This window comes from Manis pentadactyla, chromosome 8, assembly GCF_030020395.1.
Source record: "Manis pentadactyla isolate mManPen7 chromosome 8, mManPen7.hap1, whole genome shotgun sequence".
Lineage (NCBI taxonomy): Eukaryota > Metazoa > Chordata > Mammalia > Pholidota > Manidae > Manis > Manis pentadactyla.
In genome coordinates this window covers 34,267,532-34,287,769 of record NC_080026.1, presented here as the reverse complement: position 1 = coordinate 34,287,769, position 20,238 = coordinate 34,267,532, and the positions used below count along the sequence as shown (strand labels likewise).

General features: G+C 38.1%; 1 protein-coding gene across 1 annotated transcript in view; it reads right to left on the bottom strand.

The window, feature by feature from the left end:
- Positions 1-18,125, bottom strand: part of DARS1 (aspartyl-tRNA synthetase 1) — a 101,101-nt gene extending 82,976 nt beyond the window's left edge. The window contains exons 1-3 of the mRNA XM_036886618.2: positions 17,900-18,125; positions 15,831-15,888; positions 11,480-11,572 (exon numbers count right to left, since the gene is read on the bottom strand). Coding sequence (XP_036742513.1) covers positions 11,480-11,572; positions 15,831-15,888; positions 17,900-17,965 — 217 coding nt within the window. The 5' untranslated portion in view covers positions 17,966-18,125. The remainder of the gene's footprint in view (positions 1-11,479; positions 11,573-15,830; positions 15,889-17,899) is intronic.
- Between the last annotated feature and the right edge of the window lie 2,113 nt (positions 18,126-20,238).

The following is a 20,238-nucleotide window of genomic DNA, read 5'->3' as shown; positions in this document are numbered from 1 at the left end:
AAAATGTTTTCTACCTCCGGATGGTATTAATAAAAATTGATTTAAAAACAAGCGCTTGTGAAAATTGGGCATTCTAAAACTTCCAGAAAATCTAATAAAAAATATTATGCATTAACGCTAATTTAAGCTTAACTGATACGGACATGTCCTTGTTATTAACTGCCAAAGTTTACTTAAAGTCATTTAAGTTGATGTTACCTGTTAAATATTTCAAGAAGATGCTTAAAGAAAAGCTTGACTTTGATGTTTAGTAAAAGTTTTATAAGTAATCTGGCATGTTGCTAAAAATAAGTAAACAAGTGTAGCAAATAAACTTTTTAATAATATTACTGTATTAATGTATAAATGTATATATCTGCAAACAGCTTGAGAATTTTTGTGGTAACCGAAATTCTTAAAGTTTGCTAAGCTATATAGACGTATTTTGTACTTAATAAGAAATTGTGCTATAAGGCACATTTCCAAAAATGATAAAATATGTTCATAAATGTATCAATCTGAAGAATGTTGGTGTAACAGTTTACAGTGGCCTATTTTTCAGTGTTCACTGAAAGTTAAAGTATCAAATAGTTTTAAGTTCTAATGAAAACTACTTGATATAATAAGGAAAATATTTTAGTATGTTAAGATGTGTGTTTTAATAAGAGAAAGTATAAAGAATGGAAATTCGTTTTGTTGAGAGTAAAAGAAGGTTAATTGTTCTAAAGTACAGCTATTTATTTAAAGGGAAACAGAGAGAGAGAGAGCAGTGTGGTGCAGCAGCGTGGTGCCTTTTGTTGTGGCAGATCCGCTCAGCCTGTTGCTTTGGGGGAGGGTCAATATGTTAAGAGATAAGGCGGGATAAACCCAGTCAAGCCCCAGGCAAGCCCAGGCATAATTCTCACCGGTTTATGTGCTTGGGACCATGGGGCAAATGAAGAATAAATTACTATATTCTTACAGATACAGTCGTGCTATCTGAAATTAAAGCAAGTGAGTCTTAATATCGAGAACACAGCAAAATTGGAGTTTTGTTTTCAGTTGGAAAGACAAAGTATTCTTTAACTGTTATTCTGCTCTTAATATTGAAAGATTGCAAAGGGTTCTCTAATTGTTTTATTAAAACAGTTTCTTATGCTTAAAGTCTTAATGAATTGTCTGAGTATTTAAGAAAATAAGATCCTAATATTAAAAAGACTAAGCTAAGTGTTAACAACTATGTAACCTTCTGCATTTGCTTTTAAACTTTCTTATTATCATTCTAGTTAAATAATAAGTGTTATTTAATAACTATAATTCTATTTAGGCAAGTGCCTTAAAACCTTTTGACAACTTCCCAAGACCAAATTTTAAAAAAGTATTTTTACCTCTCAATTAACTCTGATATTTTCCAGAGGGCCCCTGGAACATATCAGTAGAATTTCTTCTGATCAAAGAAAGTATTTGACTAATTTGGCTTATTTACCTGATATATACTTACCTAAAAAGTGCTGTCAAAAGGAATAATGCTAAACTTTATTACTGAATGTTTTATGTTACAGAAATGTCACTCTTCCCCCTAAGACACTTACTTCTGATGCCCAATTACATTTACCTGTTAGTACTACTATAATTACTGATTGTGTGTGTATTAATTGTACTCATGTACCCTCTTACTGTAATTGTACAATCAATGTAAAATAGTCTGCTGGATATAGACTTCCAAATGGTTAAGTATTTTTGTGTAATAACAAAACATATCAAGCCCTCTCTCCACACTATCAAGGTGTTTGTGGGGTGAGACACATTCTTCCTGCTCTAATAGACCATCCTGAATATAAGCACAAGAGGCTTCTCCGAGCTCTGCCATCTGACTGTGATGAAAACTTGGAGCTTTGAGGTCCTGCTGCTGTTGCAGTTGCAGCTGCGTTCCTCCTGCTGGTTCCTGGACTTGTCGTTGGAATGCTAAAGGAGATATCTAAGCTGGCCTGCGCATACAGCAAAACAACAAAATTGACTGCTTCTGTATTATCTGAACTCCACCAAGAAGTGAGAGAATTGCGAGCTGCGGTGCCTCAGAATCGCGCTGCTATGGACTGTCTGCTGTTAAAAGAGCATGTAAGATGTGAACAGTTTCCAAGAATGTGTTGTTCGGGACAGAATACCACCAACACCTTTGCGAAATTCAGTTTATTCCAACAATTCAAAAATGGTTCAACATTAAGAAAGCCATTATTGCAAATCATTACAATTACATATAGTTGATTTTTGTTATTTGTGGTAGTTATGTTCTATAAAGTCACCAAGAACAAAGGATTAGCGAATACTGAACAATTGCTCCTAGGGGATATACAGGGTTAGGTTTCAGAGAGCTTCTGGTCACAATATTTTCATTAGTCCATCAACACATTGCCTTGTTTTTTGTTTCTGTTTAAAGATACCTTATTTAATGTATATTGTAGACTGATTAACATTGAACTCAGGGCCAACAGTGAGCACGATTAACTAAAAAATGTAATCTAACACATATTTTCTCAGTAAGGCATGTTACAACCTTCTTGCACTTAGGAACACTACAGAACACCTCAGCACTATGCCTGGGGGCCATGCTAAACAGCAAAATCACCAAGAAAGCATAAAACTGTTACGATTGTGACATTAAATAGACTGTCAAAGGACACTTGTCCGAGAGCTGATAAAAGAAGAGCTTCACCATGTTGACCTCAGGGATATCTGTGCACTGCATGACTCAAATTTTTTGCCACTGTGCACATAAGCATGTCTGTGAGTAACAGTGAATGTTGCAAGCATTGATTTTAGAGTTACAAACATTTTATCAAGTAGGTGAATTTGCAAATACACAATCCATGAATAACGAGGATCAACTGTATTTCATTCTTCATTTTTTATCAGATGGAAAATTTCAAACAAACACAAAAGCAGAAAGAAAAGTATAATGAACCTCTATATAATACACTCAACACAATTATATTTTGAGGGGGAAAACTGCTGGAAAAAGGTCTGATAAAATGTTAACATCCATTTCTGGTACTAGAAAACTTGGAACTAGAAGAAAAAAAATTTTAAACTCTGGCATTGTTTTCTAATAGCTTTTTCTTTTTTTTACAGAACACCTAAAGACATGATATACCCTATCAGGAACTTAAATCTCTGTTGCTTAAGAAATTCTACATTGTGATAATCCCTGTAGTATTGTAGAATCCACTAATTATTGCAAAGAGAAAAAACAAGAAATGAGATAAACATATGAAAGAAAAGAACAAGATGATCATTATTTGTAAATGATACCAGTGTCTACCTATAATCCCCATGTGCTTCAGTAATTATCAACTCATGGCTATTCTTGTTTCAGCTTTGCCCCAATCCACTTATCCCTCAGTATCTATACTATTTTGAGACAAACCCCAGGCACATTATTTCACCCATTAGGTAATTCAGTATGGATCCCTAAGATATAAGATCTTTTTGAAAATAATGTTACCACACTACTATCTCAACGAAAAAAAAAATCCCTGTATTTTAACATCTAACATCCCAGTACTTGAATTTCCAAGTCTCAAGTGCTTTTTTTAATCAAATATTTAAATTAGGGTCCAGATAAGTGACGGTTGAGAGATATCTTAAATCTGTTTTAATACATTGGTTTTGCCACACCTTCCAATTTATTTGGAGAGATCATTTTTGACCAGCAGATTCCTATAGTGTAGATTTTGCTGATTGCATCATCTTTGCCACTAAACATGTTCCTTTGTCCTGTAAGTTGGTGAGTAGATGTAAAGACTTAATGAGATGCCTGTACAATCTTCTGGACAAGGCTGCTTTACTGGGTGGTGGTGTATTCTTTTATGAATAGACATAAAATATTTCTGGTTGTGTCCCTAGTGTGTTGTTAGTAATCAATGCTGATCAATGGCCAGATAATTTACTAGGGACAAAATGATGACAGTCTAATGTTCTTTTTAAATTTTATTAGCAGGACTACTTCTCTCAAAAGACAATTCCCCACATCTATTATTTGGTTAGCCAGTGATACACTCAACTCACACAGAAATTATACTTTCTCTTTATTTACCAGTTTCCAAAACAATGAGCTCGTTTCTGTGGTTTTCTGTTTGTCTGCCTCAGCATTATTATAAATTTACGGATTTAAATATATCTGATGTGTTTCAATTTACTGCAGTTATCCTTATTGATATGCAAGCTGTTTGATTTTGGGGACAATGTGCAAGCAAGTATTCTTGGTTTAGGCTTTTATGCTTTCTATTTCTTAATTTGCTAAATTTGTTTAGGAAACAAACTGCCCAGTATGGACAGAACAAGGGCACCCTCTGTTCTATTTTATTTATTATGTCTAATAGGAGAAAGACAATGAACTGAAGGGTTACAACTTGGTTATCTGCTGGTAGAATGGTCTAACCTTCCACAAATGCAAATCAGCGTTTTGTAAAATGTCAAAACTCCACCAGAATTCTTCTCAAAGTCCATCACTATTCATGTTTGAGGGGAGGACACTGGAACCACAAACTCTCAAAAGTAATGATACTTAGAGTGTGAGATATGTACAAAATACCGTAATTTAAGAAATAATAGGCCTATATTAATTCTATAATAATTTTTAAAACACAATATAAGAAATGCTATAATGTAGAGTGTATTAAATACTACAGAAGCAACTAATTCTGTTAGGGAGACAGAAGGTATCTTAGAAAGCTTCTGGATTCTGTTCATATCCCACCAATGACTACAAGAACTTGAGGCCAAGTAGCTTTATTGTTCTGAACCTTAACCTCCTCATTCATAAAGTGGGGTAGCAATGCTCAGCCTACTTGACACATTTGCAAAGATGATCAAATTTGAAAAAATGTGGGAAAAATATAAAGTTATCAACTAATATGAGTGTCATTAGTATTTTTAAACAACTCTGAACACTAAGCTAAGACAATTTTCTATAAGGAACTGAGGTTTGTCCACACCACACTAATCTTTCTTTTGTTGTTTATGCTAAATTCTCAGTACTGTCCAACAAAACCTCCTATAATGTAAAAATATTCTATATTTGTGCTATCTGTCCAATATGGGAGCTACTAGCCACTGTGGCTATTAAGCATTCAGAATAACAGTAGTGACTGAAATACCGAATTTTAATTTAAGTAACTAAACGTTACCAGTGGCTACTGTACTCAGTCTTAGCTTATCTTTCTTCCATTTCTTCCCATTCTAAATACTACAAATGTAAGAATACTAACTAATGAAAAGCAATTCAAAAACATGCTACTTCAGAGATTAAAGATGGCTGCCTGAGTGGAGAGATAGAGGGTTCCTCCTAAACCTGGATACAATTAGAAAACTTAATTGGCGCAACTAATCCTGAGAGAGCAACAGGAAAGAGGAAGCGCCAGACTGCACACACCTGGAAAGAGCAGACATCAGCGAACCGGTAACGTACCACAGCTGTGGCTCCGTGGGACCCAAGCCCCTCCCCCACCCCAGCTCACCAGTGGGAGGAAGAAAAACCGAGCAGGGAGGGAGAGGAAGGCTTGGGACTTCTGAATACCTAGCTCTGGAGATCTGCTCTGGGAGCACAAACCTACATTTCATGGTGCTTTCATGAGACTCACATGACTACTGGGTTGGAAAGTTAATACAGGCAGAGTTCCTGGGGAGACTGGGATTCTGGCCGCTTGTGGAAAGCAGGGATCCATATCCAGCTGCTCTGGGACAAAAGCTTATACCTGTGTGAACAACCCACTGGCTCAAGCAGTGGAGACAGGCACAGGAGCCGGGAGGGGGGAACAGCTCTTTCCTCCCCCCAGGCACCAGTACCGCTCCCCTGCAAGCCCGGACATTGCTTCAGGGGCTCAGCAGCTCCAGAATAGAGTTTCTGGACACTAGAGGGCACCATATACAAACATGAAACGCCAAAGGAACCTTGTCCAGAGTAAAGTTATTAATACAACTCCCGAGAAAGACTTAAATGAGACGGACCTCGTGACTCTTCCTGAAAGGGAGTTCAAAATAAAAATCATCAACATCCTAATGGAGGTACAGAAAGACATCCAAGAACTCAGGAATGAATTCAGGTTGGAGATCCAATCGTTGAAGAGCACGATGGAGGGTATTAAAAGCAGGTTGGATACGGTGGTGGAGACAATAAATGAAATAGAAACCTAGAGAAGAGGAATACAGAGAAGCTGAGGCACAGAGAGAAAAAAGGATCTCCAAGAATGAAAGAATACTGAGAGAACTGTGTGACTAATCCAAGCGGAACAATATCCGCATTATAGGGATACCAGAAAAAGAAGAGAGAGAGAGAGAGGGATAGAAAGTGTCTTTGAGGAGGTAGTTGACGAAAGCTTCCCCAATCTGGGGAAGGACATAGTCTCTCAGGCCATGGAGATCCACAGATCCCCCAACACAAGGGACCCAAGGAAGACAACACCAAGACACATAGTAATTAAAATGGGAAAGATCAAGGATAAGGACAGACTGTTAAAAGCAGCAAGAGACAGAAATAAGATCACATACAAAGGAAAGCCCATCAGGCTAACATCAGACTTCTCAGCAGAAACCTTACAGGCCAGAAGGGAGTGGCATGATGTATTTAATGCCATGAAGCAGAAGGGCCAGGAACCAAGATTACTTCATCCGGCAGGTTTATCATTTAAATTTGAAGGAGGGATTAAACAATTTCCAGATAAGCAAAAGCTGAGAGAATTTACCTCCCACAAACCATCTCTGCAGTCTATTTTGGAGGGGCTGCTATAGATGGAAGTGTTCCTAGGGTTGGACAGCTGTCACCAGAGGTAGTAAAACCACAGTAGGGAGGGTGGAGCAGCTGATTGTGAGGCAAATGCAAAATTAAATGGACTATCCCCAAAGTCAATCAAGGGATAGACAAAAAGTACAGAATTTGATACCTAATAAATAAAGAATGAAGGAGGAAGAAAAAGGCGGAGGAATAGAAAAGAACCTTTAGATTGTGTTTGTAACAGCATACTAAGTGAGTTAAGTTAGACTCTTAGATAGTAAGGAAAGTAACCTGGAACCTTTGGTAACCACAAATCTAAAGTCTGAAATGGCAATAAGTACATACCTATTGATAATCACCCTAAATGTAAACGGACTGAATGCACCAATCAAAAGACACAGAGTCACAGAATGGATAAAAAAACAAGACCCATCCATATGCTGCTTACAAGAGACTCAACTCAAACCCAAAGACGCTCACAGACTTAAAGTCAAGGGATGGAAAAAGATATTTCATGCAAATAATAGGGAGAAAAAAGCAGGTGTTGCAGTACTAGTATCAGACAAAATAGACTCCAAAACAAAGAAAGTAACAAGAGATAAAGAAGGACATTACATAATGATAAAGGGCTCAGTCCAACAAGAGGATATAACCATTATAAATATATATGCACCCAACACAGGAGCACCAGCATATGTGAAACAAATACTAACAGAACTAAAGGAGGAAATAGACTGCAATGCATTTGTTCTAGGACACTTCAACACACCATTCACTCCAAAGGACAGATCCACCAGACAGAAAATAAGGACACAGAGGCACTGAACAACACACTAGAACGGATGGACCTAATAGACATCTATAGAACTCTAGACCCAAAAGCAGCAGGATACACATTCTTCTCAAGTGCACATGGATCATTCTCCAGAATAGACCTCATACTAGGCCACAAAAAGAGCCTCAGGAAATTCCAAACAATTGAAATTCTACCAACCAACTTTTCAGGCCACAAAGGTATAAAACTAGAAATAAATTGTAGAAAGAAAGCAAAAAGGCTCACAAACACATGGAGGCTTAACAACACGCTCCTAAATAGTCAATGGATCAATGACCAAATCAAAATTGAGATCCAGCAATATATGGAAACAAATGACAACAACAACACAAAGCCCCAACTTCTGTGGGATGCAGCAAAAGCAGTCTTAAGAGGAAAGTATATAACAATCCAGGCATATTTAAAGAAGGAAGAACAAACTCAAATGAGTAGTCTAACGTCACAATTATCAAAATTGGGAAAAGAAGAACAAATGAGGCCTAAAGTCAGCAGAAGGAGGGACATAATAAAGATCAGAGAAGAAATAAACAAAATGGAGAAGAATAAAACAATAGAAAAAACTCAGTGTAACCAAGAGCTGGTTCTTTGAGAAAATAAACAAAATAGATAAGCCTCTAGTCAGACTTAGTAAGAGAAAAAGAGAATCAACACACATCAACAGAATCAGAAACAAGAAAGGAAACATCATGATGGACACAACAGAAATACAAAGAATTATTAGAGACTACTATGAAAACCTATATGCTAAGAAGCTGGAAAACCTAGAAGAAATGGACAACTTCCTAGAAAAATACAACCTTCCAAAACTGACCGAGGAAGAAACACAGAATCTAAACAAACCAATTACCAGCAAAGAAATTGAAGTGGTAATCAAAAAACTACCCAAGAAAAAAAACCCCCGGGCTAGATGGGTTTACTTCAAAATTTTATCAGACATACAGAGAAGACATAATACCCATTCTCCTTAAAGTTTCCCAAAAAATAGAAGAGGAGGGAATACTCCCAAACTCATTCTATGAAGCCAACATCACCCTAATACCAAACCAGGCAAAGACCCCACCAAAAAAGAAAATTACAGACCAATATCCCTGATGAACATAGATGCAAAAATACTCATCAAAATATTAGCAAACCGAATTCAAAAATACATCAAAAGGATCATACACCATGACCAAATGGGATTCATGCCAGGGATGCAAGGATGGTACCAGTTCCGAAAATTCATTAACATCAACCACCACATAAACAAAAAGGACAAAAATCACATGATCATCTCCATAGATGCTGAAAAAGCATTCAACAAAATTCAACATCCATTCATGATAAAAACTCTCAACAAAATGGGTACAGAGGGCACGTACCTCAGCATAATAAAGGCCATATATGATAAACCCACAGCCAACATCATACTGAACAGTGAAAAGCTGAAGGCTTTTCCTTTGAGATTGGGAACAAGACAGGGATGCCCACTCTCCCCACTGTTATTCAACATAGTACTGGAGGTCCTAGCCATGGCAATCAGACAAAACAAAGAAATACAAGGAATCCAGACTGGTAAAGAAGAAGTCAAACTGTCACTATTTGCAGATGACATGATATTGTACATAAAAAACCCTAAAGACTCCACTCCAAAACTACTAGAACTGATATCAGGATACAGCAAAGTTGCAGGATACAAAATTAACACAGAGAAATCTGTGGCTTTCCTATACACTAACAATGAACTAATAGAAAGAGAAATCAGGAAAACAATTCCATTCACAATTGCATCAAAAACAATAAAATACTTAGGAATAAACCTTACCAAGGAAGTGAAGACCTATACCCTGAAAACTATAAGACACTCTTAAAAGAAATTAAAGAGGACACTAACAAATGGAAACTCATCCCATGCTCTTGGCTAGGAAGAATTAATATAGTCAAAATGGCCATCCTGCCCAAAGCAATATACAGATTTGATGCAATCCCTATCAAATTACCAACAGCATTCTTCAACGAACTGGAACAAACAGTTCAAAATTCATATGGAAACACCAAAGACCCTGAATAGCCAAAGCAATCCTGAGAAGGAAGAATAAAGTGGGGGGATCTCGCTCCCCAACTTCAAGCTCTACTATAAAGCCACAGTAATCAAGACAGTTTGGTACTGGCACAAAAACAGAGCCACAGACCGGTGGAACAGAATACAGATCCCAGATATTAACCCAAACATATATGGTTAATTAATATATGAGAAAGGAACCATGCACATACAATGGAGAAATGACAGTCTCTTCAACAGATGGTGCTGGAAAACCTGGACAGCTACATGTAAGAGAATGAAACTGGATCACTGTCTCTCCCCATACACAAAAGTAAATTTGAAATGGATCAAAGATCTGAATGAAAGTCATGAAACTATAAAACTCCTAGAAGAAAACACATAGGCAAAAATCTGTTGGACATAAACATGAGCGACTTCTTCATGAACATACCTCCCCAGGCAAGGGAAACAAAAGCAAAAATGAACAAGTGGGACTATAGCAAGCTGAAAAGCTTCTGTACAGCAAAGGACACCACCAAGAGAACAAAAAGGTATTCTACAGTATGGGAGAATATATTCATAAATGACAGATCTGATAAAGGGTTGACATCCAAAATATATAAAGAACTCATGCACCTCAACGAACAAAAAGTGAACAATCCAATTAAAAAATGGGCAGAGGAGCTGAACAGACAGTTCTCCAAAGAAGAAATTCAGATGGCAAACAGACACATAAAAAGATGCTCCACATTGCTTGTCATCAGAGAAATCCAAATTAGAACCCCAATGAGATATCACCTCACACCAGTAAGGATCGCCACCATCCAAAAGACAAACAACAACAAATGTTGGTGAGGTTGTGGAGAACGGGGAACCCTCCTACACTGCTGGTGGGAATACAAATTAGTTCAACCATTGTGGAAAGCAGTATGGAGGTTCCTCAAAAAGCTCAAAATAGAAATACCATTTGACCCAGGAATTCCACTTCTAGGAATTTACCCTAAGAATTCAGCAGTCCAGTTTGAAAAAGACAGATGTACCCCTATGTTTACTGCAGCATTATTTACAATAGCCAAGAAATGGAAGCAACCTAAGTGTCCATCAATAGATGAATGGATAAAGAAGATGTGGTACATATACACAATGGAATATTATTCAGCCATAAGAAGAAAACAAATCCTACCATTTGCAACAACATGGATGGAGTTAGAGGGTATTATGCTCAGTGAAATAAGCCAGGCGGAGAAAGACAAGTACCACATGATTTCACTCATATGTGGAGTATAAGAACAAAGAAAAACTGAAGGAAAAAAACAGCAGCAGAATCACAGAACCCAAGAATGGACTAACGGTTAGCAAAGGGAAAGAGTCTGGGCAGGAGGGATGGGAAGGGAGGGATAAGGGCAGGGAAAAAGAAAGGGGGCCTTACGATTAGCATGTATAATGTTGGGTGGGGGCATAGGGAGGGATGAGCAACACAGAGAAGACAAGTAGTACAGCATCTTACTACGCTGATGGACTGTAATGGGGTTTGTGGGGAGGGACTTGGTGAAGGGGGGAGTCTAGTAACCATAATGTTCTTCATGTAATTGTAGATTAATGATATTAAAATGAGTTAAAAAAAACACTCTACTTCAGAAAATTAAACTTTTGAGAGATGCTAGGGAAGTACCTTATTGAAGTCTTATATCTTATCTGATTCTTTAAGGTCAAATTATTAAGAAAGTCTTGTAAAAACCTAAAAATAACTAACCACAGGCTAATACTTTACCGTGATTTAAGAAAGAAACAGATGCTTTTGTTTTGTTTTCAAAGATTTACTTTGTGAGAAATTTGCAGAACAAAAAATTCAGAGTCCTTACCAAAACAGCTATAGTCATTAAATTAACCTTACCTTTAGCTCTGCTTGTATGAACCCTTGCACGCACCCAAACAACTTCATCGGCTTTTTGTACTGTCAAGTCGCTAACCCGAACCAAAACCCGATCTGTAGTAAGTAAGTGGAAGAATTTTGTAATTCCGAATTTACAAAAAGATCGTAATTATTTTGGTTTGTCAGCTAGCATAAATACTTGGTATTATCTTAATTTTCAATCTGACACCTTCTTTTCTATCAACCCCCATATGCAATTTGCTTCAAGTTTTATGAATTGTACTTTCTAAATGTATCTCTAAAATCTACCCAAATCTCTTTCATCCTCACTGCCACCATCTCAAAGTAGTATTCTCTTGCCTAAAGTACAATAGTCTTCTAACAGCAGTCTCCCGATTCCCTAATTCAGTCTACACTGGAGTCAGAGTTTCAAAATGCAAAGCTGCTGAACACTTCAATGCCTTATAAGGACAAACACAGCCTATCTTCACCTTCCTTTGCCTAAGTGGACATGGTATTTTTCCTTGTTTTACAGTATTTAAGTCAGCTGGCTGCAGGGGAAGACTGTGCCAGGCCTGCGCGGTCATAGTACACCATTCCCCAGGACACAGTGACTGATGCAGGCAAGGGCATGTTACCCCCTAGATTCAGGTATTAAGTCTCTGGGACTTAATATACAGATACTGAGAATGAAGCTCTCTTCCCTGGGGTTGCTGAGCTGTGATGGTATATGCATAGGACTGCAGCCACCATCTTTCCCACTATCTGAGCCTGCAGGATGAGATAATGAAGCAAGAAGTGGGGAGAGAAATCTCAGAAGATGCCATCTGAGCCTCTAGATCCAATCGTGCCTGTGTAATCTCATACTTTGTTCCCCAGTCATGTAAGCCAGTAACTTCCCCTTTTGGCTCTAAGGGAGCCCCAACAATTATACCCTCTGATACTAATAACAAGGCACTACATCTAGAGTCCCCCAAATAAGAAAACTGTGACAAGGCAACTATTATCTGAAGATAGTGATATGAGGCAATCATGATTCAGAAATCATTCTGTTATTCTAAATAAGCTATAATTTGAATATTAAAGAAAAAAATTAGGTATTAATTAAAAACACAGTAATAGACATCACAATATCAAGAGTAATAAAAAGATCTCTGTCTTCAAGGGTTATATTGCCTAACTGTAACTAAATTTGTCAATATCACATGCAGTTAAGACCTAGTTATCAACAAAACTAAAAAGAAATCTGATTTCAAACAATAAGGCTTCTCTCTCTCACTTACCAACTTTACATTTCCCTGTATGGCTCCGGAAGATGACTGGTTAGCCAGAGACGGGTAAGATTCCTCAAAAGAGGAACAACCTAAGACAGGCACAGTCGCAGGGGGGCCATCAGGTGAGAAACTGGGGATCAACAGAGGTGAGGCTTAGAACCTCACCCCCCCTGTTCTGAGAGAAATCTTCTGCATATGTGGATGTTTTATTGCCCTTGTCTAGCTTGGATTAACACATAGTCTACAGGCACACACCTGATCATCTACATTTGCTCTCTTACAACACTAAACTATGTTTTCTACCTTTATCTTGTATCTATCTACCACTTCAGCATCTTATTAAAAATAATAATAAAAGAGAGAAATGTGGTATCCACATATAAATCAAGTATAAAAAGCAAATGAGTATTCATATTTGAACTGTTTATAGTTCATAATGCATGAGCAAAACCGAAAGTTTCTGTGATGACTGCCCTTGTACTGTTCACCATGTAACTTATTCACTATGTAAGAATTTGTTCTCCATGTAAGAACTTGTTCATTATGCTTCAGAAGATTGGAGACTGACAAAAATTAGGCTTGGGGTGGATTAATGATTGTGCATTGAGCATTGACTCCCCTATACAGAATTTTATTGTTGTTAACAACCATTTGATCAATAAATATGAGAGATGCCCTCACAAAAAAAAAAAAGTACACACTTCCAATTGTAAAATAAATAAGTAACCGGGATGTAATGTATAGCATAAGGAAGGAATATAGTCAAAATATTGTAACAACTTGGTATGGTGATAGCTGGTACCTAGAATTATCATGTATATAAATATTGAATCACTGTGTTGTACACCTGAAACTAATGTAATGTAATACTGTGTGTCAACTACCCTTCAATAAAAAATAATTATCTACAAAAAAAAAAAAAGAAATCTGAGAGGAATATTATAATGAAATCACATTATAAATATATTTTATCTACTTTGTCTAAATGTATTTATAATTGTCTCTTAGAGCAAAGATGCAGCTTAGAATTTGATTTACCAGAGAATACAGTTTTCATTGCCAAAAACAGAGAATGAATGAGGAATTTTTAAGCCATCAGACTTAAAAGAGAGTTTCTACAAAACCAATGGACCTTATGAGTTAATTCAACTTGCAACTCTGCTGTGTAAATTCGGGCAAAAGAAAGTGTTAAGGAGAAAAGACAGACAAAACAGCCTAAAATTTTAAAAGACAGATTTGAAAATACCAAGATTAGAAAAACTATTTACTAACCGGGCAATCAAAACTCAAAACGAAATAAGAGTATCATAAATCTAAAAGAGGAGACTTACAAATAAAAGTCATGATTTCAATAATTCTAACAGTACTTGGAAAGAGTAATGGCCCTTTTTTCAAGTGGCATTCTGACTAATCAGCACTGGGATCCAACCTGTAACAGGTCCACAAGGACTTGAGGCACATGTCACACACTCCCAGCAGTACTGCTATGGCAGTGAGTAGTGGCAGTTGGTTTCAGTTTGATAATTACTGCCTCCTCCACGCTTTTAAGTTACTGGCATTAGAATGAAGGAATTTAGAGAATCTGAAGCAGATGAAAAAAGAAACTATGTTGAGCAAGTGTTAGGACTTCAGCAGAGGGAAAATCAAAGGTAGTGTTACTGTTACATTACTGAAATCATTACATACAAAGTTTATCTTTCCCTCCAGTGAGGAGCATTTGTATGTAGAAGACAGTAGTCTGGATTTGCCAGCCAAATGGGAACAGTAATTATGGCAATGAATGATAAGGGCTTATGTAAGAGACTGCAACTCCCCTGAGCTGCTTTGTGTTAGACCTCAAGGAAGTCCAAGTGTACACTGATACTTCAAGCTGAAAAAAAAGTCCCAAATGATCACTTCTGCTTGTCCTAGCAGAAAAATGTCATCTCTTATACAATATTGCTTGCATCCCACCATGAACTCAATTATTTAACCTCACTGTCTTTATCTTTGGAAATGGTTTGTTTTTAGCAAGCTATTTCGGTCTTTTATTGTACACTTTTCCAACAAAGTTGGGAAGGAAAAGTGATTTTGTGATGATGTAATAAATCAAACCCAAAATAACAGTAAGATTAACCTAAAGGAATATTATTTCCAGAGCATAAAATTAATAAAGCAGGCCTCTAAATCAGAACTATAATTGACCCTTGAACAGCACAGGTTTGAACTGCACACTTGTATGTGAATCTTTTTCAATAAATATATTGGAAATTTTACGGACATGAGCAACACTTTGAAAAAACATTTTCTGTAGCTTACTTTATTGTAGCAATATGTATACATGTAACAAAAAATATGTTGACTGTTTATGTTATTTGGTAAGGCTTCCCATCAACAGCAGGCTATTAGTAGGTAAGTTTTGGAAAATTCTATTTATATGCGGATATTTTGACTGGGAGGGTGTGGGAGAGGTGCATTGTTCAAGGGTCAGTTGTACTTAGTACTTCCAATGGGCCAGAACTTAAAGGTTTGCATTTGTACCAAAGATGGAACGATCTAATTTGGGTGTGTACCAAAAGAAAAATGGTTGTTAAGTAGTTGAGTAAGATAAATCTGTTGAAATTACATACACAAAATAGAAACAAAAGGAAGGCAAATGTTTACTAATAGAAAACCTACAGGTCTAGGAAAAATAATACGAGAGAAGTCAATTTCAAAGAAATACAATTAAGTCATAGGGGAAGAGTAAGTAAAGGAGGTAGGTTCATAAAACATGCAAAAAGTGTGCATATGATGAACAGTTATTATTAAACATTATTCTTTTATCTTCTAGGCCAGTGTTAAATCTTAAATCTTTTACCTAATCACTTAGGAATTATCTTTTTAATATAATTTGCCATTTAAAATACACTCATTTAACATATTTTCTTTCCTGTCTTGATTAGGGACCCTAAGCCAATAATGTTTATGCAGGGCTATAATCTTCTGTTTGGGTTATTAATGTCATTTAAAGTTTTCAGAGTTATGCTTTTAGTTATGTCAACCTCATTTAAAACTTCATGAAGCACTTTCTTGGAATAAAAAGGAAAAAAATGCTTTATTACCACATAACTACTAACCTGGTTTTTCTTGTGATTGTATCATTGAAGATATTCCATATCTTTCTTTAGCATAATCCTACAAAAAAAGTTTTTTTGCATTATGATTCTTTGTTTAAACACTAACAGCATAGTAAACACATAGATACAAATAACAGAATATAAAAAGGAATTCGTTTTAACTTTTGGACCATTTTATTAATTCAGAGTCAATAGTTTTAAAGTGTGGAAATCTGTCATATCATTTACATATGAACTTTATAGAAAAAAAAGATAGGCACCCAGTTCCTGGTTAGTTTGTTTTGGAGATTGCCACTTCTGGGTCGATATACCATACATAACAGCATTCTCAGATAACATTTACACACACTCAACACATCTGAACTACTTTCTTCAAAAAGGAGATTAAACTACTTCAAAGCAGGGCTATAAATTTCCTCTGTGAAGGGAGTAGGATGGAGCACCACAGTTTTATTAACTTCCTATTACAGGAAGAGATGTTCAAAAGAGAACCAATGTTTTCTGGGTAAGCTTTCTGAGCACCAGATGTCCACAGTTTTTAGAAATTGGAGATGTTAGGTATAAACTAACTACAACATTCCTTTTGTAAAATATCATCAAAAAATTCACCAGCTTCCTATTTCTAAAAACTGACTTCAGCACACCAGGTTGCAAGCCATCCAATGCTGACTATATAATACCTGACTTTGTTAGAGATTTAAAGTCAGTAACAGCAAACAGGAGACCTAGGGTCCAGACTATTTTTAACAAATTTACTTACTAAATAGGTAAGTGGCTTTTTATTTTAATCTCACTCTACCTCTAAAATGATCACCAGATACTTCAAGCTATAAAATAACTCTGCCACATGTCTGTCTACCTTATATCTAGACCTATGCTATTGGCAAGGGTGCACAGTTTATGTAATTAATCAGATCAAGAATATACAAAAATAATTTCCTTAGATTTTACAAGGTAACTTAAGATATGTATGAAACAATTAAGTTTCTGCCACTCTACAGCTATCTGTTAGAATCCTCACCTTTAGATCTGGAGAATACTGGATTTTGTGTTTATATCAAAATAAACCAGACAACATGCTAAGATGCTTACTGAAATTATTTCTTTTGCAAATTAAAAGAAAACAAGAGCAAGATAAAAAACACCTTAAAGACAAAGATAACCCAAGCCCTAGTAGATACAGTCATACAATGTGGCATGAGGGCTGCATAATAGGTTACAGTGTGTGAAGAGAAATAAAAGATAATTAGTACTGTTCATATTTCACCAACGCTATCCACCTGATATTCTTAACACAACCTATTCCTTATGTAGTTTATCACAAATTCACAATTCCTCAATAGAAAAAATTAGAAGCCAGGTAGGGATTAGGCTCAATTACACTACAGCACACATAACTTGTAAAATAGTTTCAAACTTTCATTTCTGAAAAGAAGCAAAGGACCACTGGGTGTTATGAATTTCTCACATGATTTTGGGCCATTTCACCCAAATGTATTCGCGGCAAACTTCCCTACCTACCTCACTGGATTGCTTGGAGAAAGTAAATAAAGGGACAAGTATTTTTCAAGCTGTCATATTTAAATGGTCATTAAACATAATGGTAGACCGTTTTACGTAGTACTGTTGTAACCTGCAAACATTAAGAACGCGAGAGCTGAGTAAAAATCAACTAGTGGACATTAAAATTTTCCCGGGGAGGAGCGGGGAGAGGAGGTGGATTACGTGAAGAACGTGCCTAACTCGGGAGTCTCAAGTGTGACCCCCACCGCTCCTTCCGAGACAGTTGATGCTTCACGTCCACCCCACCCCGGAACACGCTTCTTGCAGGCCATGCCTCCCGGGAGCCCTCGTGAGAAATGCGATCCGCAGTGGGTCTGGCCACGCTGTTTGGGCAAAGGCCCTAGAGGCCCAGTGAGGCCTTTGGCTGCCCGGACCCCAGGCCAGCGGCCTGCAGGCAAAGTGCCGACAGGGACCCCGAGGACAGGGCCCCGCTCACCCTATTCCCTCCCTCTGTGCAGTCCGGCCCACGGGGTGTCCTCCCAGGCCCGGGGAAGGAGTAAACCCACTTCCGCCGCGTCCATGATCTCCCGCGGCTTCTCCTGACTCTTGCGGCTGGCGTTGGCACTGGGCATCAGGACAGAACGACCGGGTAGCGCTCACCGCCCTCCCTCGCAGGCTTCCGTAGGGCAGACCAAGGGGCTTCTCCCTCCCACACAGTCTCCGCCCTCCCCGCACTCCGGTCAAGACACACACACTGCACTCCGCGTGGATAGTCGGGCTCGCAAAGATCGCGAGAACCTTAGCTCTCTCGAGATCGCCGCCAAGGCGGGCGGCCTCGCGTCGCCGTCTCCTGTTGCCCCGCCCCTATGGTGTCTACCTGGTTGGAGGGAATCCCCGGGAATTCGTTATAGTCTCGCGGGATTGGCTCTAGTGGTTGGCGCACCTTGTAACTCTCTCAGTAATCAGCCCTATCCCAAATGACAACTTGTGCTCTATTTCCAGCCCTAGTTACCGCTCCCGGGTTTAGCCGCAGTCTTCTCACTAAAACAGCCATCCAACCTCAGGCCTCGGCTTCTCCTCCCTTGAACTAACGCGCCTTCACTCTCCCCAGCGGCAGTGTAGCTGCATGGGTCAAAGGGAGACCTCTTCGCAAACTGCTGCTCCTAGCGCTGGGACGCAGGAGTGCTGGGTTATGAGTGCTGGCTTGCTGAGGTACGGTTGGGTACCGGTACCCAAATGATAAGTGAGGTGTAAACACAATGGCAAAATCCCCACAGTTGCACTGATGGCCTGGGAATTGTTGCATTGTTAGAGACAGTGCTATGGTGTTAGTTGTCCAAAGGATGAAATCTCCCCGAGGTAGGCTAAGTCATTCATGAACCTCTTATAATTGAAAATAATTTGGAGGTTTGGTTAAATGCTGTCTCACTTGCTAGGCTTCTCTATACTATGTCAAGTTTTAACTATCTTAGTATTGTCTTGGCCTGGCACAAAGTGGCACCAATAATACTTGTTAAAGAGTGCAGATAGACCCCAGTTCAAATTAAAGGACTCTGGAGGCTTCCTCATTCAGGTCCTGGGTACAATAGTGAGAAGACAGACATGGTCCCTGCCCATGGGTAGCTTGTCATCTCATTGCAGGTATGAAGTAGAGGTATTGGGTGCTATGAAAGTTTCTTTGAGGGCATTCACCTCAGGCTTTCCTGAGGAAGTGATACTAAAGCTAAAAATCTAAAGCAGGAGTAGGGGTCAGCCAGGTGAAGAGGAGTTGAAAGAATATTCAAGGTAGAGGGGGTTGTGGAGATAGCATGGCTCACTTTTGGGTGTGCACATGAGATGTCTGAGACAGTCAAGGGGAGATGTTCAGGTACTACTGGCCTTGTGGGATCTGGACTATAGGAGAGAGGTCTGGACGACAGGTAAAGTTGGGTTAGAGTCCAGCAAGCAGGTGGTAAATGAAGCCCTGGACTAGGAAAGATAGCATTCAAGAAGAGAGCGTTAACATTGTCAACTGCTGCCTAGACCTCAAGTAAGATGATGATTGAAACATATTTGTTGGATTTAGCAACATAGAGGTCATTGGTGTTAATAGTAAACACTGGGGTGAAGTGATGGAGTCAGAATGGGCTGAAAAGTGAGTGACAGTGAAGAAATGTAAGTACTGTGAAAGCAATTACAACAAATGTTTATATTGTACTTAACTGTGTGCCAAACACTGTTAGTGTTTTACATACACTAACTCTTTCTTACACCAGCATTATCAAAGAGATAATACTATTATCTTTTATATATGGGGAAATTGAGACATAGGGCAGTGAGTAACTTGCCCACAGTTTCAAAGCCATTAAATGACAATGAATTTTAATTCTGGTGTTAGAATCCATGTTCTTAACCACTGTACTTCACTGTCTTTCCTGCTTTTGGAAGACAATGAGAAGATTGAATGTGAGGGGAAGGAAAAATACAGATGGCAGCTAATAGGGAATAAGTGAAGCTTTCTTCTTAAGAGAGAGAGAGACTTGAGTGCATTTAAAAACTAATGGGAAGGATTCGTGAAAAAGCAGATGCATATGCAAGCCAACAGAGGATTGAGAGATGGTACAAGATATTTTTCTATAAGGGAAAGTTAGATTTGAAAGCACAGGTGGTAGGTTAAGCGGACGAGGAAAGGAGGCTAGGATAGTTGTAGACATTTGGTTTCAGGAAAATGAGAAAACTCCCATTTGATAACTTCTGTTTTCACCAGAGGAAGAGGCTAAGTTATGAATGGTGGGGTTGTGTATTCTGGGAAGGGAGAAAAGGAAGATGGGTGATTTGAGGAGAATGGGAAAGGTTAAATTAGCCCTCTAGGTTGTTTGGTATTTGGTATTATTTCTATATTGTAAGGACCAATATGATAAGGCAT